This window comes from Salmo trutta, chromosome 19 (assembly GCF_901001165.1).
Source record: "Salmo trutta chromosome 19, fSalTru1.1, whole genome shotgun sequence".
Lineage (NCBI taxonomy): Eukaryota > Metazoa > Chordata > Actinopteri > Salmoniformes > Salmonidae > Salmo > Salmo trutta.
The window spans coordinates 35,351,883-35,371,810 of record NC_042975.1 but is presented as its reverse complement, the minus strand read 5'-3'; the positions used below and the strand labels follow the sequence as shown (position 1 = coordinate 35,371,810).

Below are 19,928 nucleotides of genomic sequence, written 5' to 3'. Positions count from 1 at the left end.
AGGCATGCAGTGTTTTTGTGTGATGCATCTATCCCAAAGGAAATTGTTTTATTATACATCAAGGGAATACAATGCATACATATGAACATAACAGGAACTTTAGACTAAGCCCTCTGACTGCCAAGTTCCCCACTCCCATGTCGTTAATTTGAATTGCATAGATAAACACTTTTTTATCTATTCAAAGTTCCAGATATAATTTTATTGTTCCAAGTTCATAACCCAATACATTCATTTCTAGTCTCGATGTTGTGGAGAAGGCAGGAAATCTTACGGAAACAATATTACATCTGGCACATTTTCACTTTAAGGCAACTGGGATCCTCAAATTAATCAAGAGGTGTCAGAGTAGGTTTAAAGAGCTATTATCTCAGCTAAAATCAGACACATTTACACACATTGGCTTAAACAGTAAAATCAGATTCGATTCTGGGGTATAATGGGCTTGGTGTGGATTGCTTTTACCGAGTATTGAAGCAGCTACAGCCGTGTTTGAGAGTTATAGGACGGACTGACAATACTTAATACTCGAAAGAAAAAGATGTAAGCAGGCCTTACACATGGGCAGGCTTTGAGCTACACAAGACATTGTCTTCGAAATAGAAGACTGAACTGAAGTGTTTAAAGGGTGCATGCTACCCCAAGTGGCGAGTGCCCTTAGGCTTCCCGAGTTTTAGCGTGGAAGTTAATATCATTTCAACTTCCCGATATCGCTACGCAAAACCACTTGGATTTGTAAAGCTCAAATAATGTGACAGCTACATTAGGCTCCATGCACTACATGCCTTATTGCTTGATGAATAAAATATGGCAGATGTGCATGATATTGAATCACATTCATTAGGTAGAGGTAAATACCAAAATAAAAGGAAACACTTGAGTGAATGAGGGATTCAAAGTATATTGAAAGCAGTTGCAGCCACACAGATAGGGTTTGTGAGTTAATTACGCAATTAAAACATCACATCATGCTCAGGGTCATGTATAAAAATGCCCCGTTGCCCATTATTTTGGCTACCATGTCTAAAAGAGATCCCAGTAACTTTGAAAGAGGGGTCTCAAAGGAGCATAGGGGGTTTAAAGGGTCTCAACCCAATTCAACACTTATGGGAGATTCTGGAGCAGTGCCTGAGTGTTTTCCACCACCACCAATAAAAACAACAAATTATGGAATTTCTCATGGAAGAATGGTGTCGCATTCCTCCAATAGCGTTCCAGAGACTTGTAGAAACTATGCCAAGGCACATTGAAGCTGTTCTCGCAGTGCCCCAACGCCCAATTAAGACACTATGTTGGGGTTTCCTTTATTTTGGCAGTTACCTGTATGTTTGGACTGCAAGTCATGCTTTGATTACAACTACATACAAATCATGCAACTAAATATTAAAATCATGGTATCAACACACCAAGGCATAGAACTAAGGACACTTGGAATTGGAACTGCAAACACGTCCTAGAATATAGCTTGAAATACAAAGGCATAAAAACAACTAAAGTCTAACTAAAGCGTGGATGTAAACAGTACACAATGCTTTGTTGTTGAACTGTGTAAACGCAGAGTTCTATCAGTACAAGCATCTCAAAATTATAACATTATCTAGGAAATGCAAGTGGATAGTCCGCCTTGTAGCGGAAAAAACAGATCAGTAACATAAAATAACAAGCTCATTAAACATAACTCGCCCTATTGGCGTGAACATTTCTCTCAAAATGGCTGTCAGCAGCAATGTAAACTAGAGCTTTTCTATCTTGTAATACACAATGCCTATGTGAAACATGGCAGACAATGCCAATATGAAAACAGCCTGGCATATTAATACACCAATTAACTAAAATCTTCATTTGGTAAGTCAAAAGGTCAAACCAGTTGATAGCCAGTGAACTGTAACAGAATATTGGCAAGGAGCTTTTTTTAATTGACCCCACAGTATTTCCTTCCTTCCTGAGATGGGGAATAAATGGATGGGCTGAGATGATGGTGGTGCTCCAGACATCCGTCCTTTGGTACAGGTTTCCGGTAAAAGCAGGGTGGGGTTGTTCATGGGATGTTACAAGGGAACATGGCTGAAGAGATACGACACTGACTCGCCGTTGTGTGTCCGGCGAATAGCCTCAGCCAGAATCATGGAGATGTCAATAACCTGAAGGGATGAGTGGGGGAGAAAAAAAAGGTATAAACCAAATGATCACCCAAACTTATTTCACCCACAGATAATAATTTCAAGCCACAAAGAAGGCAATTGGTTAACGAAATAACACCACCAGTAGGTCAGTGTTTCTGCTACAGTTATTTAGCAGTGGCGCTGCGCCACGGCAAAATCATTGCACTCAAAAAAAATATGGAACAAAATGTTTTGCCAAGGCACACTTTGAAGATCCAGGATCAGTCCACATTTACTTCCTCTGCAAACAAAATGAGTAATGAATAGAAAATTCAGACAACCCCATACTAGAATAGTTTATACATTTTTTGTCAACATGTTTTAGTGTGTTCTACGTGAGATAAATATTCCTCGAGGCCCATTCAAGTTACAGGTGCCATAGGGAGTGAAACATGCATTCTGACAAGCAGTCAATGCAGAACAATTCTTCCTATCGCGGGGAAAACAGGGGGATCCTAGCCTTCGATTCCTACTTTATTTATTTCTCATCTCCTAAATATGCATGAACTGCACCATTTTAAACCCTGAGTTTCTAGCAGTGGCATGGTTAAGCATGTTAGCACTCCACAATTTGCTGTTGGGAGAGAGGGGCTGAACGTAGCACAGGCCAATTGTAGGGTAACTTGGGGTAAAACGGCATTATAACTATAATTTTGGGGGAGTGACTTCAATTTCGATGAAAGATATTTTGTTGAGTAGTGGCAACCGGGGGATGGTGGGGTCCTTTAAAAAAAATCCTTCATTAATATTATAGAATCCCTATTACAAATTCTTCCAGAGGAAACACTGCAGTAACTAAACTCACAGATTTGGAAATGTTCAAAACAGTAAGGAGTTAGACAATGCAATACACAGTAAGAATCAATCAAGCAGAAATGTAAGTAGTCCAGGCAACATGCTGAGCCACTGAAATTAAGATTGTTGACAGCCTGCTGCTTAGGTGAACATTGTTTGGACAAAGTTTGAAAGGTTTTCATGGGGTGGAGGGAGGTTGGTATGTGTGCTTGTACTGGTGTCATGTGATCTGTTATTTGTGAAAGAAAAACATTTGTCAAAACTTATAAACATTACATTATTTTCAAAAAGTATGTTTCAATTCCCCAAGAGAACTAAACTCTGCAACTACAAGGAAACATCAGGTGCTGAGCCCCTGTGATGAGCTTGGGATTCTAACCTGTATTTTTGAACAGTGTTTCATCTTATCCTCCTGAGGGATGGTATTTGTGACAACCACAGCCTCAAAACAGGCGTTGTTGATGCGGGTGATAGCAGGGCCTGAAAAGATCCCATGGGTCAAGATGGCATAGACCTTTGTGGCTCCAGCAGACACTAGCCTGGATATTCAGAAACAAAACATTTGGTTGAATCTCCACATTTTGTTTGTAAAAAACACAAACTTTGCTATCCATACATTTTCTTTTCAGAGACTTCCTTAAAAACGGATGTAATAGCTCCGGTCTGTATTTGTTGTACATTTAAAAGATTGAATATTCAGTCTGTGCTCTGTAAATGTATGCAGCTTAAACATAGTAGCGACTCACTTATCTGCAGCGTGGCAGATGGTGCCGCAGGTGTCTGCCATGTCATCAACCAAGATGGCCACTCGGTCCTTCACGTCCCCCACCAGGACCATGCGGTCCACCTCGTTAGCCTTCTTCCGCTCTTTGTGGATTAGGGCGAAGTCCACATTCAGCCTGTCTGCTATAGAGGTGACCCTGCAAAGGGAATCCACAGATTGGTGAGGTTATGGTACTGCAGATGATGTCTACCATTCCACAAAGTCACATCTATAGGAGGAAGGGAATATATAGTAAGACACAGGTTTATGATTCTATGATTAATCCCAAGCACTGTAAGGACAGTATCAAAAATACTTTTAGGCTGAATGAGGTGAACTTGACAAATCCCTTAAATAATGAATTGAGCAAGAACAATCCTTTCAACAATGCTAATATTTCTAACAACTCAAATCTGTCCTTTTGACCACCCATTGTAATGATGAAGCATCTATAGACTTATTGGCCGCCTCCAATCTACCTTTTGGCTCCTCCAGCATCAGGAGACACAATGGTGCAATTCTTCCACTCATTGATGTTCTCTTTGATCCATTTCAGCACAGCTGGCTCCGCATATAGATTGTCCACAGGGATATCAAAGAACCCCTACAGAGGCATACAGTGAGCAAACCCATGATAAGATAAAGGATCACTAGTCAGCGTCTTTAAACGGCCTTACTTGCAACAGATTTTTGGAGAAACTTTCACGTGGCTCACTATTGACAGTATGTTGTTTAGAAACAAAACCAATGCACGCACCTCTTCGGGGCAATACAGACGGGGTTGACAACATGTAAACTATATTTTGATCCAAATGTTTATTAAAAACAAATACATTTGCAAAATAAGCACTTATACAGTTTACATGTTTACAAGATAAGTCTCAAATACATCGTAACAGTTGTTAATTAGCAAAATTGTCATATCAGATGTGGCATAAGTCAAAATAAGACATGGTATCATGAACAAGATACTAGTGTGGTGGAAATAACTTAATTTGAGGGGTTTTTCAGTTATTAAACAACTAATTGACTAACGTCGGTTCAATTGCACTGAACAAAAATGATAAAACATGTTAAGTGTTGATCCCATGTTTCATGAGCTGAAATAAAAGATCACAGAAATGTTCCATACAAAACGCTTATTTGTCTTAAAATTGTGACCAAATTTGTTTACATCTCTGTTAGTGAGCATTTCTCCTTTGCCAAGATAATCCATCCACCTGACAGGTGTGGCATATCAAGCTGATTAAACAGCACAATCAGTACACAGGTGCACCTTGTGCTGGGGACAATAAAAGGACACTAAAATGTGCAGTTGTGTCACTCAACACAATGCCACAGATGTCTCAAGTTGAGGGGGCATGCAATTGGCATACTGACTGCAGGAATATCCACCAGAGCTGTTGCCAGAAAATGTTATTAATTTCTCTACCATAAGCAACCTCCAATGTCATTTGAGAATTTGGCAGTGCATCCAACTGGCTTCACTACCGCAGACCACGTGTAACCACACCAGCCCAGGACCTCCACATCCAAATTCTTCACTTGCGGATCATCGGAGACCATCCACCCAGACAGCTGATTAAACTGAGGATTTGCACAACCAAAGAATTTCTACACAAACTGTCAGAAGCAATCTCAGGGAACCGCTCATCTGTGTGCTTGTAGTCCTCACCAGGGTCTTGACCTTAGTGCAGTTCAACATCGTAACCGACTTCAGTGGGCTAAAATGCTAACCGTCGATGGCCACTGGCACACTGGAGAAGTGTGCTCTTCGCGGATGAATGCCGGTTTCAACTGTACTGGGCAGATGCAGACAGCATGCGTGGCATCAGTTTGCTGATGTCAACGTTGTGATTTCCCCATGGTAGCGGTGGAGTGATGGTATGGGCAGGAATAAGCTATGGACAACACACAATTGCATTTTATCGATGGCAATTTGAATGCACAGAGATACCTGTACATGCACACGAGATCCTGAGGCCCATTGTCATGCCATTCATCCGCCACCATCACCTCATGTTTCAGCATGATAATGCACGGCTCAATGTCGCAAGGATCTGTACTCAATTCCTGGAAGCTGAACATTTCCCAGTTCTTCCATGAGCTGCATACCCAAACATGTCACCCATTGAGCATGTATGGGATGCTCTGGATCAAGGTGTACGAAAGCGTTTCAGTTCTCGCCAATATCCAGCAACTTCACACAGCCATTGACGAGGAGTCGGACAACATTCCACTGGCCAATCAACAGCCTGATCAACTCTAAGCGAAGGAGATGTGTTGCGCTGCATGAGGAAAATATGGTGGTCACACCAGATACTGACTGCTTTTCTGATCCAAACCCCTACCTTTTTTTTAAGGTACAGTATATATGTTGGCCAACAGAAGCATATCTATATTTTCAGTCATGTGAAATACTTAGATTAGGGCCTAATGCATTTATTTCAATTGACCAATTTCCTCATATCAACTGTAACTAAGTAAAATCTTTGAAATTGTTGCATGTTACGTTTATATTTTTGTTCAGCGTACTTGAATCCCATTTAGTTCGCGCAGGTTTTGTGAGCCCAATGCAACATTTATCTAGAGACATCAAATCATTCATGAGAGAAATGAAGTCAACTATATGGGATGCTGGGCTGAAGGGAGTTGTAGTTTTCATTAAAAAATATTCAACCTAGTTCAGCACAGAACCATGGTAGTTAACTACAATGACCATTGTGCCGGTTCTTTTCCATCTCGGACAGATGGATTCACTGATGCCTGCTACGTTAGGTTAGATACACCCAGACCACATGGGAGGAATGTAGACAAAACGACAAGGTGGATAGAGAGTTCGTGAAAGTATGCTTTATCTACTTTGAAGAACTAGCAAAATGATTATCAGACAGCTCTGCAGCATACTTAGGCCGGCTGGCCTAGCTAAATAGGATGACTAAAGACAGTACAGTATGAGGACAATAGAGATAACGTTAGATGGCTTTCTAGCTGGTTGCTACTGCCTGAGCAGTGAGATGACTTTTAGGAATTAAAAAAAAAAAAATCCTATGCGGACCTGACAGACAAGGGAATATTTTCAATGTTTTGGTAATTGAATGTTCACCATTTTTGACTTACATTAAAAAGCTCTAATAATTTTATAATGCATTTAACTCTTTAGGGATAGGGGGCAGCATTGGAAAGTTTGGATGAAAAGCGTGCCCAGAGTAAACTGCCTGCTACTCAGGCCCAGAAGCTAGAATCTGCATATAATTAGTAGATTTGGATAGAAAACACTAAAGTTTCCAAAACTGTTAAAATAATGTCTGAGTATAACAGAACTCATATGGCAGGCAAAAAACGGAGAAAAATCCAACCAGGAAGTGGGAATTCTGAGGTTTGTAGTTTTCAAGTGAATGCCTATCAAATATCCAGTGTCTGTGGGGTCAGAATGCACTTCCTAAGGCTTCCACTAGATGTCAACAGTCTTTAGAAGTTGTTTCCGGCTTCTATTGTGAAAGGGGAGCGAATAATAGCACTCTAAGCAGATGGCCCAGGTGAAAGCCTTTAGTTTAGTCACGTGCGTGGCCGTGAGAGCGAGCTCCGTTCCCTTTCCTTTCTAATGAAAACAGTATTGTCCGGTTGAAACATTATTGAATATTTATGATAAAAACACCCTAAGGATTGATTAGAAACATCGTTTGGCATGTTTCTACGAAATCAAATGCAACTTTTTTGACTTTTCGTCTAGACTTTGTGCCCGCGCTTTGAGCATTTGGTTTTCCTGGACTAAACGCGTGAACGGAGGTATTTGGACATAAAGATGAACTTTATCGAACATTTGTCTAACATTGAGACCTGGGAGTGCCATCAGATGAAGATCAAAGGTAAGTGATTAATTTTAATGCTATTTCTGACTTTTGTGACACCTCTCCTTGGTTGGAAAATGGCTGTATGGTTTTTGTGGCTAGGCGCTGACCTAACATAATCGCATGGTGTGCTTTCACCGTAAAGCCTTTTTGAAATCGGACACTGTGGTTGGATTAACAAGAAGTGTATCTTTAATCGTATGTATAACACTTGTATCTTATATCAATGTTTATGATGAGTATTTCTGTAATTTCATGTGGCTCTCTGCATTTTCACCGGATGTTTGTTTGAGACATTGCATTTCTGAACATAACACGGCAATTTCAAATGAGGTTTTTGGACATAAAGATTAACTTTATCGAACAAAACAAACATTTGTCTAACATGGAGTCCTGGGAGTGCCACCAGATGAAGATCAAAGGTTAGTGATTAATTTTAACGCCATTTCTGATTTTTATGACACCTCTCCTTCTTTGGAAAATGGCTGTATGGTTTTTTGTGGCTAGGCGCTGACCTAACGTAATCGCATGGTGTGCTTTCACCGTAAAGCCTTTTTGAAATCGGACACTGTGGTTGGATTAACGAGAAGTTTGTATCTTTAAAATGGTGTATAATACTTGTATGTTTGAGGAATTTGAATTATGAGATTTCTGTTGTTTGAATTTGGCGCCCTGCAATTTCACTGGCTGTAGGCCAGGTGTTCCGCTAGCAGAACCCCCTTCCCAGAAAGGTTAATGTAAAATACAAAAACAACTATTGAAACTGAAAATCATGATTATTTTGTAATAATCGAACCAAAACGACTTCAAAAAGCTTGTATTTCTCAGCACTACAAAAATACATTTATCTGAAACCAGCCACCTAGGATTCCCCACATAGCAGCTTCTTGTAATTGTCGCATGACATCTTATCGCTCAGAATCATAACACAGCCTTCTACACTTGCGATGCGCGTGCATCATGTGACGATGTCAGGCAACCCGTTTATAGTACTTAACTATCTCATAGCCTAATCAATCATTTGTACTTCTTAGTTGTCACACTAGTGACTGCAATATAGATGGAACAAACCAAATAATGTGCCAGAAGGCTCACCTGTATCTGCGAAGCATGCAGGTCCATCGTGATTATGTGATCGGCTCCTGACACTGACAACATGTTGGCCACCAGCTTTGCAGAGATGGGAGCCCGACTCTGTTTAGAAAAACATTGCTAATCTCTATTCTCATACAATGCTTGCAGAAGGTCCATTGAGAAAATGCAATTAAAACAATTTACTAAGAGGGAGACCCATCTTCTTTCTGAATTAGCTTTGGCAGTTATATTCTAAATCAACCAAATTGGTTTGCCCAATATGGCATTTCTGTGAAGCAGTCAAATATATGAGATCAATCAAAGCAAATAGACTGATTATGTGGATAGTGTGAAGTATGTTGATGCTGTGAACAGAACAAACTATTTAAGTTTCCCTCACCCCCACCTTGTCCTTCTTGTCTTGTCTTGCATATGGGAAACAGGGGATGACAGCCGTGACTCGTGAGGCAGAGGCAATCTTACAGGCATTGATCATGATGAGGAGCTCCATTAAGTTATCATTAATCTCACCACAACCACTCTGGACAATGTAGACATCCTCTCCTCTGACACTCTCCCCGATCTCCACGCTGCAGGATCAAATGATAGACTGTGTCAGACAGTAGGCTATACATGGTGACATGTAGAGAACATGAAGACCAATCTGTTAATGTACATAAATCATGGCATCATGGGCTTCCAGGTCAATAGACAAAACACAAAAAGGCTGTTTGAAATTTTAAAAACCCCTCTCGCTCGCACTCTCAATAAAATCAACTATATGTAAGCTACTAAGATTGTCTGATGCTTTAAGCAAACGGTGATTCAATAATTAAGACAAATGACTCAAGAGGGAGCCAGAGATCAAGATAGCCTAACCAGCAGGGAAAGAAACAGTTCCCGAACCACCACCTCCCACTGGCCTTCCCAGATTCTGCCATTATGCTCCCGAAGTTTCCGATAATAGATTACACACCAGGGGGCGGCAACCTTTTCCATTTGGAATGCCAATTTATCTTACCCTTTCTAACGATCTGCTTGCCAGTTATGATTTTCATATGCACATTTGTGGAAACGTTTCATTTATTTTATAATAAAGTCTTCGTATCACAAAATCATTGTCATGTAATTAATAAAAATTATATACAAATGAATTATACAAATCTAAAAGTAACTATTGCCATCTATGTAAAAATAGCCTACATAAAGTCAACAAATAAAAACATTGCAGCCAGCAAGCAGTAAGAAATATCCTGATAAATCACATGGTTATGCATGGCCTGTCTGCAAGAAACTTGAAACATTGGATCAACTAGGTCCAGCCACAAGCTTACACAAATAAACTTAAGACATTGTATAAAATATTCTGGACCCTTGCCAGTGAGCTTCAGACAGACACAGATGTAGGCTATTTGCCCTAGAGATAAGAAGCAATCAGGTAAGACAATTTTATGGTGTTTCCACCAGATCAGAGCATGACTCTTTCTCCCCACCCCCTTCACTCCAAGTGGTTATCGAAAGGGAGAGAGCTGGTAAGATTTTCAAATAGGCTACATTGAGGAACTATTGTCATTCTCTATGGATTAGTCCAGTGAACTAAAATATAAGCGCAACATGTAAAGTGTTGGTCCCATATTTCATGAGCTGTATTAAAAAAGATCCCAGAAATGTTCCAAACAGCCTGATCAACTCTATGCGAAGGAGATGTGTTGGTCTGCATGTGGCAAATGGTGGACACACCAGATAATGACTGGTTTTCTGATCCACACCCCCACATTTTTTTTTTTTGTATCTGTGACCAATAGATGCATATCTGTATTCCCAGTCATGTGAAATCCATAGATTAGGGCTTAATGAATATATTTAACATTTACTGATTTCCATATATGAACTGTAACTCAGTAAAATCGTTGAAATGTTGCATTTATATTTTTGTTCAGTATAAAATTACTTGCTGTTTGAGGTGAAGAAAAACTTACTTTAAGAGGTTCCTCAGCTCATTAGTGGTGGTGAGTGAAGACAGACATACTATCAGATCTTCAAATGGGCACATTTATAAGCCTACATTTGTGCGCAGGCCAGGTAGCCTAGGCATACTTCTATGCGTATTCAGGTGTGCATCCTTAAATCAACATTGACAGGAGCACTACAAACAAAACACAAAGAATAAATTGACAACTTGTAAATGGAACAAAATAAACCAAAACTTGTTTCTCACAAGTGTAGCCTGGGTTGTGCGCTCTGAATACAACGTGTCAAACTCTGAAAATGGGAACTGTAAAATACTAATAATAATAATAAATGCATTAACAGAAACTAAGTTACCCAATCAAACATTGTAGATTACAAATTATAGGAATTAACAGTAAATGTACTACTGGTGATATTGGTGTGCCCTCCCCGCGGCCTCCGCAATGGATTAGTACACTCAAACAGGTGTCAATCAAGACGTGCCATTTTTTGGAACTGCTCAACAAAAAAATCTCAGGTCGACCAACAGCCTATCGACCAGTCAACTAAATGGGGTCAGGCCCAATTCAGTCATACATTCCTGTCCTAACAACTATTCTGTGGTTTAAAGCTGCAATATGTAATTGTTTGGGCAACTCAACTAAATTCACATAGAAATCTGAGTTATAGATCGGTCTCATTTAATGCAAGACTAAGGAGCTGTAAATCTGTTTGTGCGCATTTTCTATGCTTCCCATTCTTACATTTTCTGCATCTTTTACTTTTCAGTTTTGTACACCAGCTTCAAAACAGCTGAAAAATACAATATATTGTTATTGAAAAGATATTTTGCAGCGGTTTAGATGGTACAGTGACTATTTTATACATTGCTTGTTTCGTCAACCTGAAATTAGGCAAACTATTATAATTTTAGCAACCAGGAAATGACAGTGATTCCTGCATATTATACCACCACCATTTAACTTGAAGAAACTGTGGAGTTTGAACACCCCTATGGATGTCAACGCTAAGGATCAGCACTATTATTACAAACCTCCAGGTAAACCAATTCCTGAGGCTTTTTACATCTCAAAGGCACTTGTTACTTATACCCGGCATCAGGTAAGCAAGTCAAAGACTACTGGATCATGGCATTTTATATCACTAATACAACAAGTACAACAACTCACAAGTAGCAAGTAATATGGCAATATGAAAAGATAATTGAAATTGGTTTGATAAGACAACTTATGTTGGAGGGAAAATCAGTTGTTGCAAATAGAGCACAGCAGTGGTTCCCAACCCTTTCCGGTTACAGAATTTAGCTCTGTCCAGAGTACACCCTCATGTGCATTTTACCAGTAGAGCTATGGTCTCTTGTAGCCCAAAGGACACCAGATGACGGTATTGAGTAGTGTCATCTTACCGTCCAAATGCATTGTAAGCAGCAGGCAGTACATTTGTATCTCTCATGGACCGGTTCGTACCTAAAACATACCCCATACAGGCTGCAATTTCATCAACTTTATTTAATGGTAAGAAGGCGAAAAAAATAATAAATAACAGGGAAAATATGCATACTTTCCTTATGAAACACCATTTTCTACCACCATGCTAGTGGCTAAATGCAAATCCCGGATGTTGTGTATCACGTTCGACAAGCAGGTCTTTATTCACCCATAACACTAATGCGATACAGTGCTGCATTAGGTGAAGAGTAGTGATAAATCGATATTACATTTTTTTGGCCGATATCAATATCCAATATTTTCCTTGCCAAAAAAAACAACAATACCAATAGTGGCATTTTAATCATTCTAGTACAGTTAACCTCTCTAGGGTAGGGGGCAGTATTTTCACATCCGGATAAAAAAACGTACCCGATTTAATCTGGTAATTAATTCTGCCCAGAAACTAGAATATGCATATAATTGTTTGATTTGGATAGAAAACACCCTAAGGTTTCTAAAACTGTTTGAATGGTGTCTGTGAGTATAACAGAACTCATATGGCAGGCAAAAACCTTATTGTGGCTAGCTTCACAACACATAACCCGGTCCGGTCGAGCCTCACTAGCCAGATGAAGCTAGCTGGCTGCTTATAACGTTAACTTTGGGCTTCAGGGGAAAGTAGCTGGCTAGCTATTTATTTTCATGCACTGAAGTTCAATTTCAATAGGCGAACAAGAAGTGGCTACCTAGCTAATACTTACAAGGATTCCTAAATCATTGCTAAGAAGAGTGAAAATGACTGCAGTTTTTACTGGTCCTTGCTTTCAGGCTGGTTGTATTGGTGCTAGCTAGGTACCAAGCTAAAGCTAGCTAGCTACCCCAGAAGTTGGGGGTCGAACAAATAATGCTTTATTACTAGCGCGGTATTGTAAACACATCGTTTGTGGCCGGTGTTTGCAGACTTTATTGTACAGCTTTGACAGTGCTACTGATAGTAGTGGTGGTGCTTGGTTTGCACGTGCAAATTCAGAACACACAACATTCTATAATAGAACTGTGTTATTTTACATGTCAAATTAAAAGCTTATTTAACTCGTCAAATAGTGTTATTGTCAAATAGTGTTATTTGACGTGTATATTTCTACGGTGAATGGGGAGAGAATAAGTGCTATTTGAACCAGGTGTCTGGAAAAATGCCATGAGCTCAGTCACGCGCGCAGCCATGAGAGCGAGCTGAGTTCCTTTTCATTTCTGAAGACAAAGGAATTGTGCGGTTCGAATATCATTGAAGATTTATGATAAAAAAATCCTAAAGATTGATTCTATACATTGTTTGACATGTTTCTACAAACTGTAATGCAACTTTTTTGACTTTTCGTCTGGACTTAGTGCATGCGCCTTCTGCATTTGGAATATTGAACTGAACGCGCGAACAAAAAGGGAGGTATTTGGACATAAATATGGACTTTATCGAAACAAAAACAAACATTTATTGTGGAATTGGGATTCCTGGGAGTGCATTCCGATGAAGATCAAAGGTAAGTGCATATTTATAATGCTATTTCTGACTTTTGTTGACTCCACAACATGGCGGGTATCTGTATGGCTTGTTTTGGTGACTGAGCGCTGTACTCAGATTATTGCAAGGTGTGCTTTCGCCGTAAAGCTTTTTTGGAATCTGACACAGCGGGTGCATTAAGGAGAAGTTTATCTTTAAATTCTATGCATAACACTTGTATATTTTATCAATGTTTATGATGAGTATTTCTGTAAATTGATGTGCTCATTCACCGGGGGTTTTGGAGGCAAAACATTTCTGAACATTACACGCCAATGTAAAATGGGGTTTTTGGATATAAATATGAACTTTATCGAGCAAAACATACATGTATTGTGTAACATTGAGTCCAGGGAGTGTCTTCTGAAGAAGATCGTCAAAGGTTAGCATCCCACATACCCCCCAGAGAGTTTAATATGACTAGGATTGTGTCTTTGGCTGCTGGAAAACGAAATGAAGTTGAGAACATGAGAGAAACACTGGTTTCAATAGCATATGAGGAAGTGTTTATAAAAGAATCCCCTTAACATTCCTATGGTCGGAACACAGTAAGACATGCCTCAAAACGAGAGAAAAAGGTCCAGGTCTTAAACAATTATGCTGAAATTGTTTTTTAAACTATTCGACTTCTTGGTCAAATAGCCCTTACACAGACTTTCGGTGTGTTGGGTCATTGTCTTGTTGAAAAACAAACGAGTCCCACTAAGCGCAAACCAGACGGGATGGCGTATCGCTGCAGAATGCTGTGGTAGCTATTCTGGTTAAGTGTACCTTGAATTCTAAATAAATCACTGAGTGTCACCAGCAAAGCACCACCACACCACCTCCTCCATGCTTCAGTGGGAACCACACATGCGGATATCATTGGAACCAAAAATCTCAAAAAAGGACAGATTTCCACCGGACTAATGTCCATTGCTCGCATTTCTTGGCCCAAGCAAGTCTCTTATTGGTGTCCTTTATTGTTTTGTTGCAGCAATTCAACCATGAAGGCCTGATTCACACAGTCTCCTCTGAACAGTTGATGTTGAGATCGGTCTGTTACTTGAACTCTGAAGCATTTATTTGGGCTGCAATCTGAGGTGCAGTTAACTCTAATGAACTTATCCTCTGCAGCAGAGGTAACTCTAGGTCTTCCTTTCCTGTGGCGGTCCTCATGAGAGCCAGTTTCATCATAGCGCTTGATGGGTTTTGCGACTGCACTTGAAGAAACTTTCTTGCTTGAAATTTCCGGATTGACTGATCCACATGTCTTAAATTAATGATGGACTGTCATTTCTCTTTGCTTATTTGAGTTGTTGTGCACCAACTCACCTTCCGAACGTTCTATTCCCAGCTTATTGTTCTACGTCACAATGCCTGCTTTGCTATTGTCAGCAAAAAAAGAAACGGCCCTTGTTCAGGACCCTGTCTTTCAAAGATAATTCGTAAAAATCCATAAGTTCACAGATCTTCATTGTAAAGGGTTTAAACACTGTTTCCCATGCTTGTTTAATGAACCATGAACCATAAACAATGAACATGCACCTGTGGAACGGTCGTTAAGACACCAACAGCTTACAGACGTTAGGCAACTAAGGTCACAGTTATAAAAACTTAGGACACTAAAAGAGGCCTTTCTACTGACTATGAAAAACACCAAAAGAAAGATGCCCATGTTTTTGTCTCACCAGGGGTGATGGTCGGATTCGCGTTTATTGTCGAAGGAATGAGCGCTACACCGAGGCCTGTACTCTGGAGCAGGATCGATTTGGAGGTGGAGGGTTCGTCATGGTCTGGGCCGGTGTATCACAGCATCATCGGACTAAGCTTGTTGTCATTGCAGGCAATCTCAACGCTGTGCTTTACAGGGAAGACATCCTCCTCCCTCATGTGGTAACCTTCCTGCAGGCTCATCCTGACATGACCCTCCAGCATGACAATACCACCAGCCATACTGCTCGTTCTGTGCGTGATCTCCTGCAGGACAGGAATGTCAGTGTTCTGCCATGGCCAGCTAAGAGCCCGGATCTCAATCCCATTGAGCACGTCTAGGACCTGTTGGATCGGAGGGTGATGGCTAGGGCCATTCCCCCCAGAAATGTCCGGGTACTTGCAGGTGCCTTGGTGGAAGAGTGGGGTAACATCTCTCAGCAAGAACTGGCATATCTGGTGCAGTCCACGAGGAGATGCACTGCAGTGCTTAAAGTAGCTGGTGGCCACACCAGATACTGACTTACTTTGATTTTAACCCCCCCCCCCCCTTTGTTCAGGGACACATTATTCCATTTCTGTTAGTCACATCAGTGGAACTTGTTCAGTTTATGTCTCAGTTGTTGAATCTTATGTTCAAGCAAATATTTATACATGTTAAGTTTGCTAAAAATAAACACAGTTGACAGTGAGAGGACATTTCCTTTTTTGCCGAGTTCAGTTCAAATGTAAACAAAAATTAGGGTAAATATAGGCATGTCTGTCTACTTCGCCAAATATCTCGCAGTGTGTATGTCGATTTTTTTTCAAGTCGGACGTCATTTTAATCATGAGAATCTCCACTGTCTAATTATGTAAGTCTGGGCAGCGAGCTCAGTTGTCATCAAATGCTTGCCCCAAAATACTTTTTTCCCTTGGAACGCTGAGCGCCCCCCATTGTTTTCCTCTGGAGAGGCATGCCGGTCTATTTCGCCAAATATCTCACAATGTGTTTATTTAGATTTTTAAATCAGGAGAATCTTTGTAATTATGTAAGTCTGGGCAGCAAGCTCGTTTGTCATCATCACTAGACCAGAAATAGTCAGAAGTTTTCCCCCTACATTCTAATTACGCAGACATAAGCACAGTTGACACCATCGAGATGCAGATGTTTACTGTATACACATTGTTTTTTTCCCAGTTGTGTCAACAAACAGATTGTAGTGGTAAAATAAAAAAGGGAAAAGATGTGCATTTTAGGCGAAATGTAATTCTAAACATCACTCCAGTCAAAACGGGCTCTGCGAACGTTCAATTCCATTAATTTGCTATGGGCTCGGGCTAGTGTTCCAGCTTAGCCAACGTTCTTTTGCGTTTTTTCAGCAATTTTGACTTGTTCTATTGTCCAGCCTACCGGTACACAGCAGGCGGGATAGGTAGCTAGCTAACGATAGATTGGACACCGGTAGACAGTGTCCTTCGCCCCCGCCTGTCAGGTTACGTTTTCCCGCAGTTCTGTTATCGACGGCAGGTGGGAGCGAAGGACACTGTGTTCTAGCTAGTTAACTAGGACACCGGTCATAGCAGGCAGGATATGTAGTTAGCGTACCTCGCCCCCGCCTGCTTTCCCGCAGTTAGCAGGTTTTCGGCAGGCGGGATCGAAGGGAACGGTGTGCTAGCTAGCTACGATGTCTAATAATATCGGTAGATAGTGTCCTTCACCCCTGAAAAAAAGATGCAGGAATGGCCATATGCAGGAACTCCCAGGGCCACAATCACACACGATTGGGCCTTTGTGATAGGTCTCGAGTCATAATTATGGCTAAACCGCTACGATTTCTGCAAACAATTATTCAAAACTGATTTGAAACCTAACCTTAACCACACTGCTAACATTGTGGCTAACCCTAACCTTAAATTATGGCCACAATTTTTGTTTTAGGCTGTGGTAACCAGTGACAACCTGCGTATTGTTGCTTTCCTCTTCCATCCTTGTTTTGGTCTTACATGCTGAGTGCTCATTGGCTATTGGCAGTAGTCCTTGACCAATCGCGTCGTAGCACTGCTCATACTACAAGAAACATTATCAGACCATCATCCGACAAGGGTCTGGAAAACCGAACAGCCACCATCGGCATGCCCTTCACCCGCTCAAACTACGCGAGTCCAGAGGTACTGATCCTAGTCCAAGTTCATACATAGGATTTCACCTTTATCATGAAAATTCGTCTGGGCCGGCAAAAAACATGTTGTGTATGCCCGGCATTACACTAGTCCACATGGATTTTGGGAGTTGCAGTTCCAACGTTAGGCCTCCTGCCCTTACCGTCTCATTTTTAAGTTGCCAACAAAGCTAAGTAATGGTAGTTAGCTAGCTAGATTAGTTGTGGAACACGTTTGCAGTAAACTAATTTAGTTAACTAACTGGCAACAATAACTACCACACTCACTCGCGCTTTCAATCGGCCATGTGGGCTAACTTTAGCTAGCTAGCTAGCTAACGTTACTGTACCCTAGCTAACAACCAAAGCAACCTTCCCAGGCAGAACATTCACCCACTGGTAAATAACTAACCGTAGCTAGCTGGTACTCGGTCAAATATATTAATGGTTAACCTACCATGTCTCCTGGTTGCTGAATTTTTTGGTCACAACCTTCCCCAACTCAAGTCCCAGGCGGTCGGATATTTTTTGGCCAAGGTCCGGATGAGAGCTACCGCTGAATATCTTTATGTTAGGCATTTTGGAGGAATCCGGATTAAGTAACAAAACACCCTCACATAAATACACGGCTAACAAGCAAAACAAGTTCGCTAGCTTCTCTGTGTCTATCCCACCAACAGGAGACTAGAACTTGCGACAGTGACTCCTTTCCACTGTGGTTTAGTTTCAGCTGCCAAGCGAGAATGAGTTGGGTCGCTGTCTCACGTCTTTTTCGGATTCTTTCTTCTTATTAAAATGTGTATTGTCGGATCGCAACCAACTGAAAGTTGCATACACCGCCACCTACTGTACTGGAGTGTGAGGCCGACCTCTTCTTCTTCTATGAGGTTTACCGGTGGTTGGCATCCAATGTCAATGGTGCATTACTGCCACCAGCTGGACGGGGTATTGAATGACAAAATTAAAAAACTGCGTGGACGGGGACAAACGACATCATACAAAATACCAAATTAGACACGTTAACTAACAAAACCAATCCCACTTCTTCAGTCACAGTCCACTCCAAAATACATCCTTACACAGGCTCGGGGGCCTGTGATGGCGGAACATTCACCGACAGGATTTCTTGCATGGCCTCGGCTGTGAAATCACAAAGATCCAAAAAAGGTACAGCTGCATTCACAATGATTCCAGTTTTCTTCAACTTCTTCTCCACTTGTGCTGTACAGATTATGTTAGTAGAGCCAGCAAGACCAGTGAAGGATTCTCATCAACAGAGGGATAGTGAAATGCTACATTTTAAAAAGGTGGACTTTGTATTATTTAATGCCGTGTTCATAGTTTTTTCCCCACCACTCGTTCCTTCCAATCTTCTCACCGCCTCCAGATAGGAGACACACTGGACACTCCTTACCCTTGCCACCTCATTCTCTTTCACCCTAACAAGGCACCCCAGGAATTCAGGCACATGTTCACCTCCACAGTTGCAGAATTTCACTTCATGATACTCTTCCCTTCTGCACACACTTGACATGTGACCAAATCTTTTACATTTATGACACTGAAGGGGCTTGTGCACAAAAGATAACTTATATGAGAAGGGAGAGACTCTTTATCAAAGAACAATAGCATGGATGAAGTGAATTTCTTTTCTCCATCCACCATACAGGTCAGTCGACGTGCACCAACCACTCCATCTACAGTACCAGACAAAAGTTTGGACACACCTACTCATTCAAGGGTTTTTATTTATTTATTTAGAATAATAGTGAAGATATCAAAACTACGAAATAACACATGGAATTATGTAGTAACCAAAAAAGTGTTAAAAAAATCCAAATATATTTTATATTTAAGATTTGTCAAAGTAGTCACCCTTTGCTTTGATGACAGCTTTGCACACTCTTGGCATTCTCTCAACCAGCTTCATGAGGTAGTCACCTTCAATTAAGTTTCAATTAAGTTTAGGTGTGCCTTGTTTTTTTTTGTGGAATTTCTTTCCTTCTTAATAACCTGTTAAAGACAGACAACGTTCCGCCTGCGGAACCCCTAGCCAACAACCAATGGCATCGCACGGCGCAAAATACAAAACCAACTAAAATACCACAATTCAATTTTCTCAAACAATCAACTATTTTACACCATTTTAAAGACAAGACTCTCGTTAATCTAACCACATTGTCCGATTTCAAAAAGGCTTTACAGCGAAAGCAAAACATTAGATTAAGTCAGGAGAGTACCCTGCCAAAAATAATCACACAGCCATTTTCAAAGCAAGCATATATGTCACAAAAACCAAAACCACAGCTAAATGCAGCACTAACCTTTGATGATCTTCATCAGATGACACTCCTAGGACATTATGTTATACAATACATGCATGTTTTGTTCAATCAAGTTCATATTTATATCAAAAAACTGCTTTTTACATTAGCATGTGATGTTCAGAACTAGCATACCTACCGCAAACTTCCGGGGAATTTACTAAATT

General features: G+C 40.7%; 1 protein-coding gene across 2 annotated transcripts; it reads right to left on the bottom strand.

Moving 5' to 3' along the window:
- Positions 1 to 190: 190 nt before the first annotated feature.
- Positions 191 to 18,229, bottom strand: LOC115154449 (ribose-phosphate pyrophosphokinase 1). 2 transcript variants are annotated; one of them, XM_029700680.1, is made up of 7 exons: positions 17,895 to 18,229; positions 9,046 to 9,235; positions 8,667 to 8,765; positions 4,200 to 4,324; positions 3,704 to 3,877; positions 3,337 to 3,496; positions 191 to 2,141 (listed from the first exon to the last, which is right to left on the bottom strand). In XM_029700680.1, exons 1-7 carry the CDS (start codon positions 18,014 to 18,016, stop codon positions 2,049 to 2,051), a joined length of 963 nt encoding a protein of 320 aa, XP_029556540.1. In that variant the 5' UTR covers positions 18,017 to 18,229; the 3' UTR covers positions 191 to 2,048. The 2 variants fall into 2 exon arrangements, with proteins under 2 accessions (XP_029556540.1, XP_029556542.1); XM_029700682.1 differs by having other exon boundaries at positions 9,052 to 9,235.
- Between the last annotated feature and the right edge of the window lie 1,699 nt (positions 18,230 to 19,928).

What these genes read in the sequence shown, in the direction of transcription:
- LOC115154449 (XM_029700680.1), bottom strand. Translation starts at nt 18,016, where the DNA reads ATGCCTAACATAAAGATATTCAGCGGTAGCTCTCATCCGGACCTTGGC. An exon ending in TGCATGCTTCGCAGATACAG is followed by an intron (nt 4,325 to 8,666) that starts GTGAGCCTTCTG and finishes ATGCCTCTGTAG; the next exon opens with GGGTTCTTTGATATCCCTGT. An exon ending in ATCTGCCACGCTGCAGATAA is followed by an intron (nt 3,497 to 3,703) that starts GTGAGTCGCTAC and finishes CTGAATATCCAG; the next exon opens with GCTAGTGTCTGCTGGAGCCA.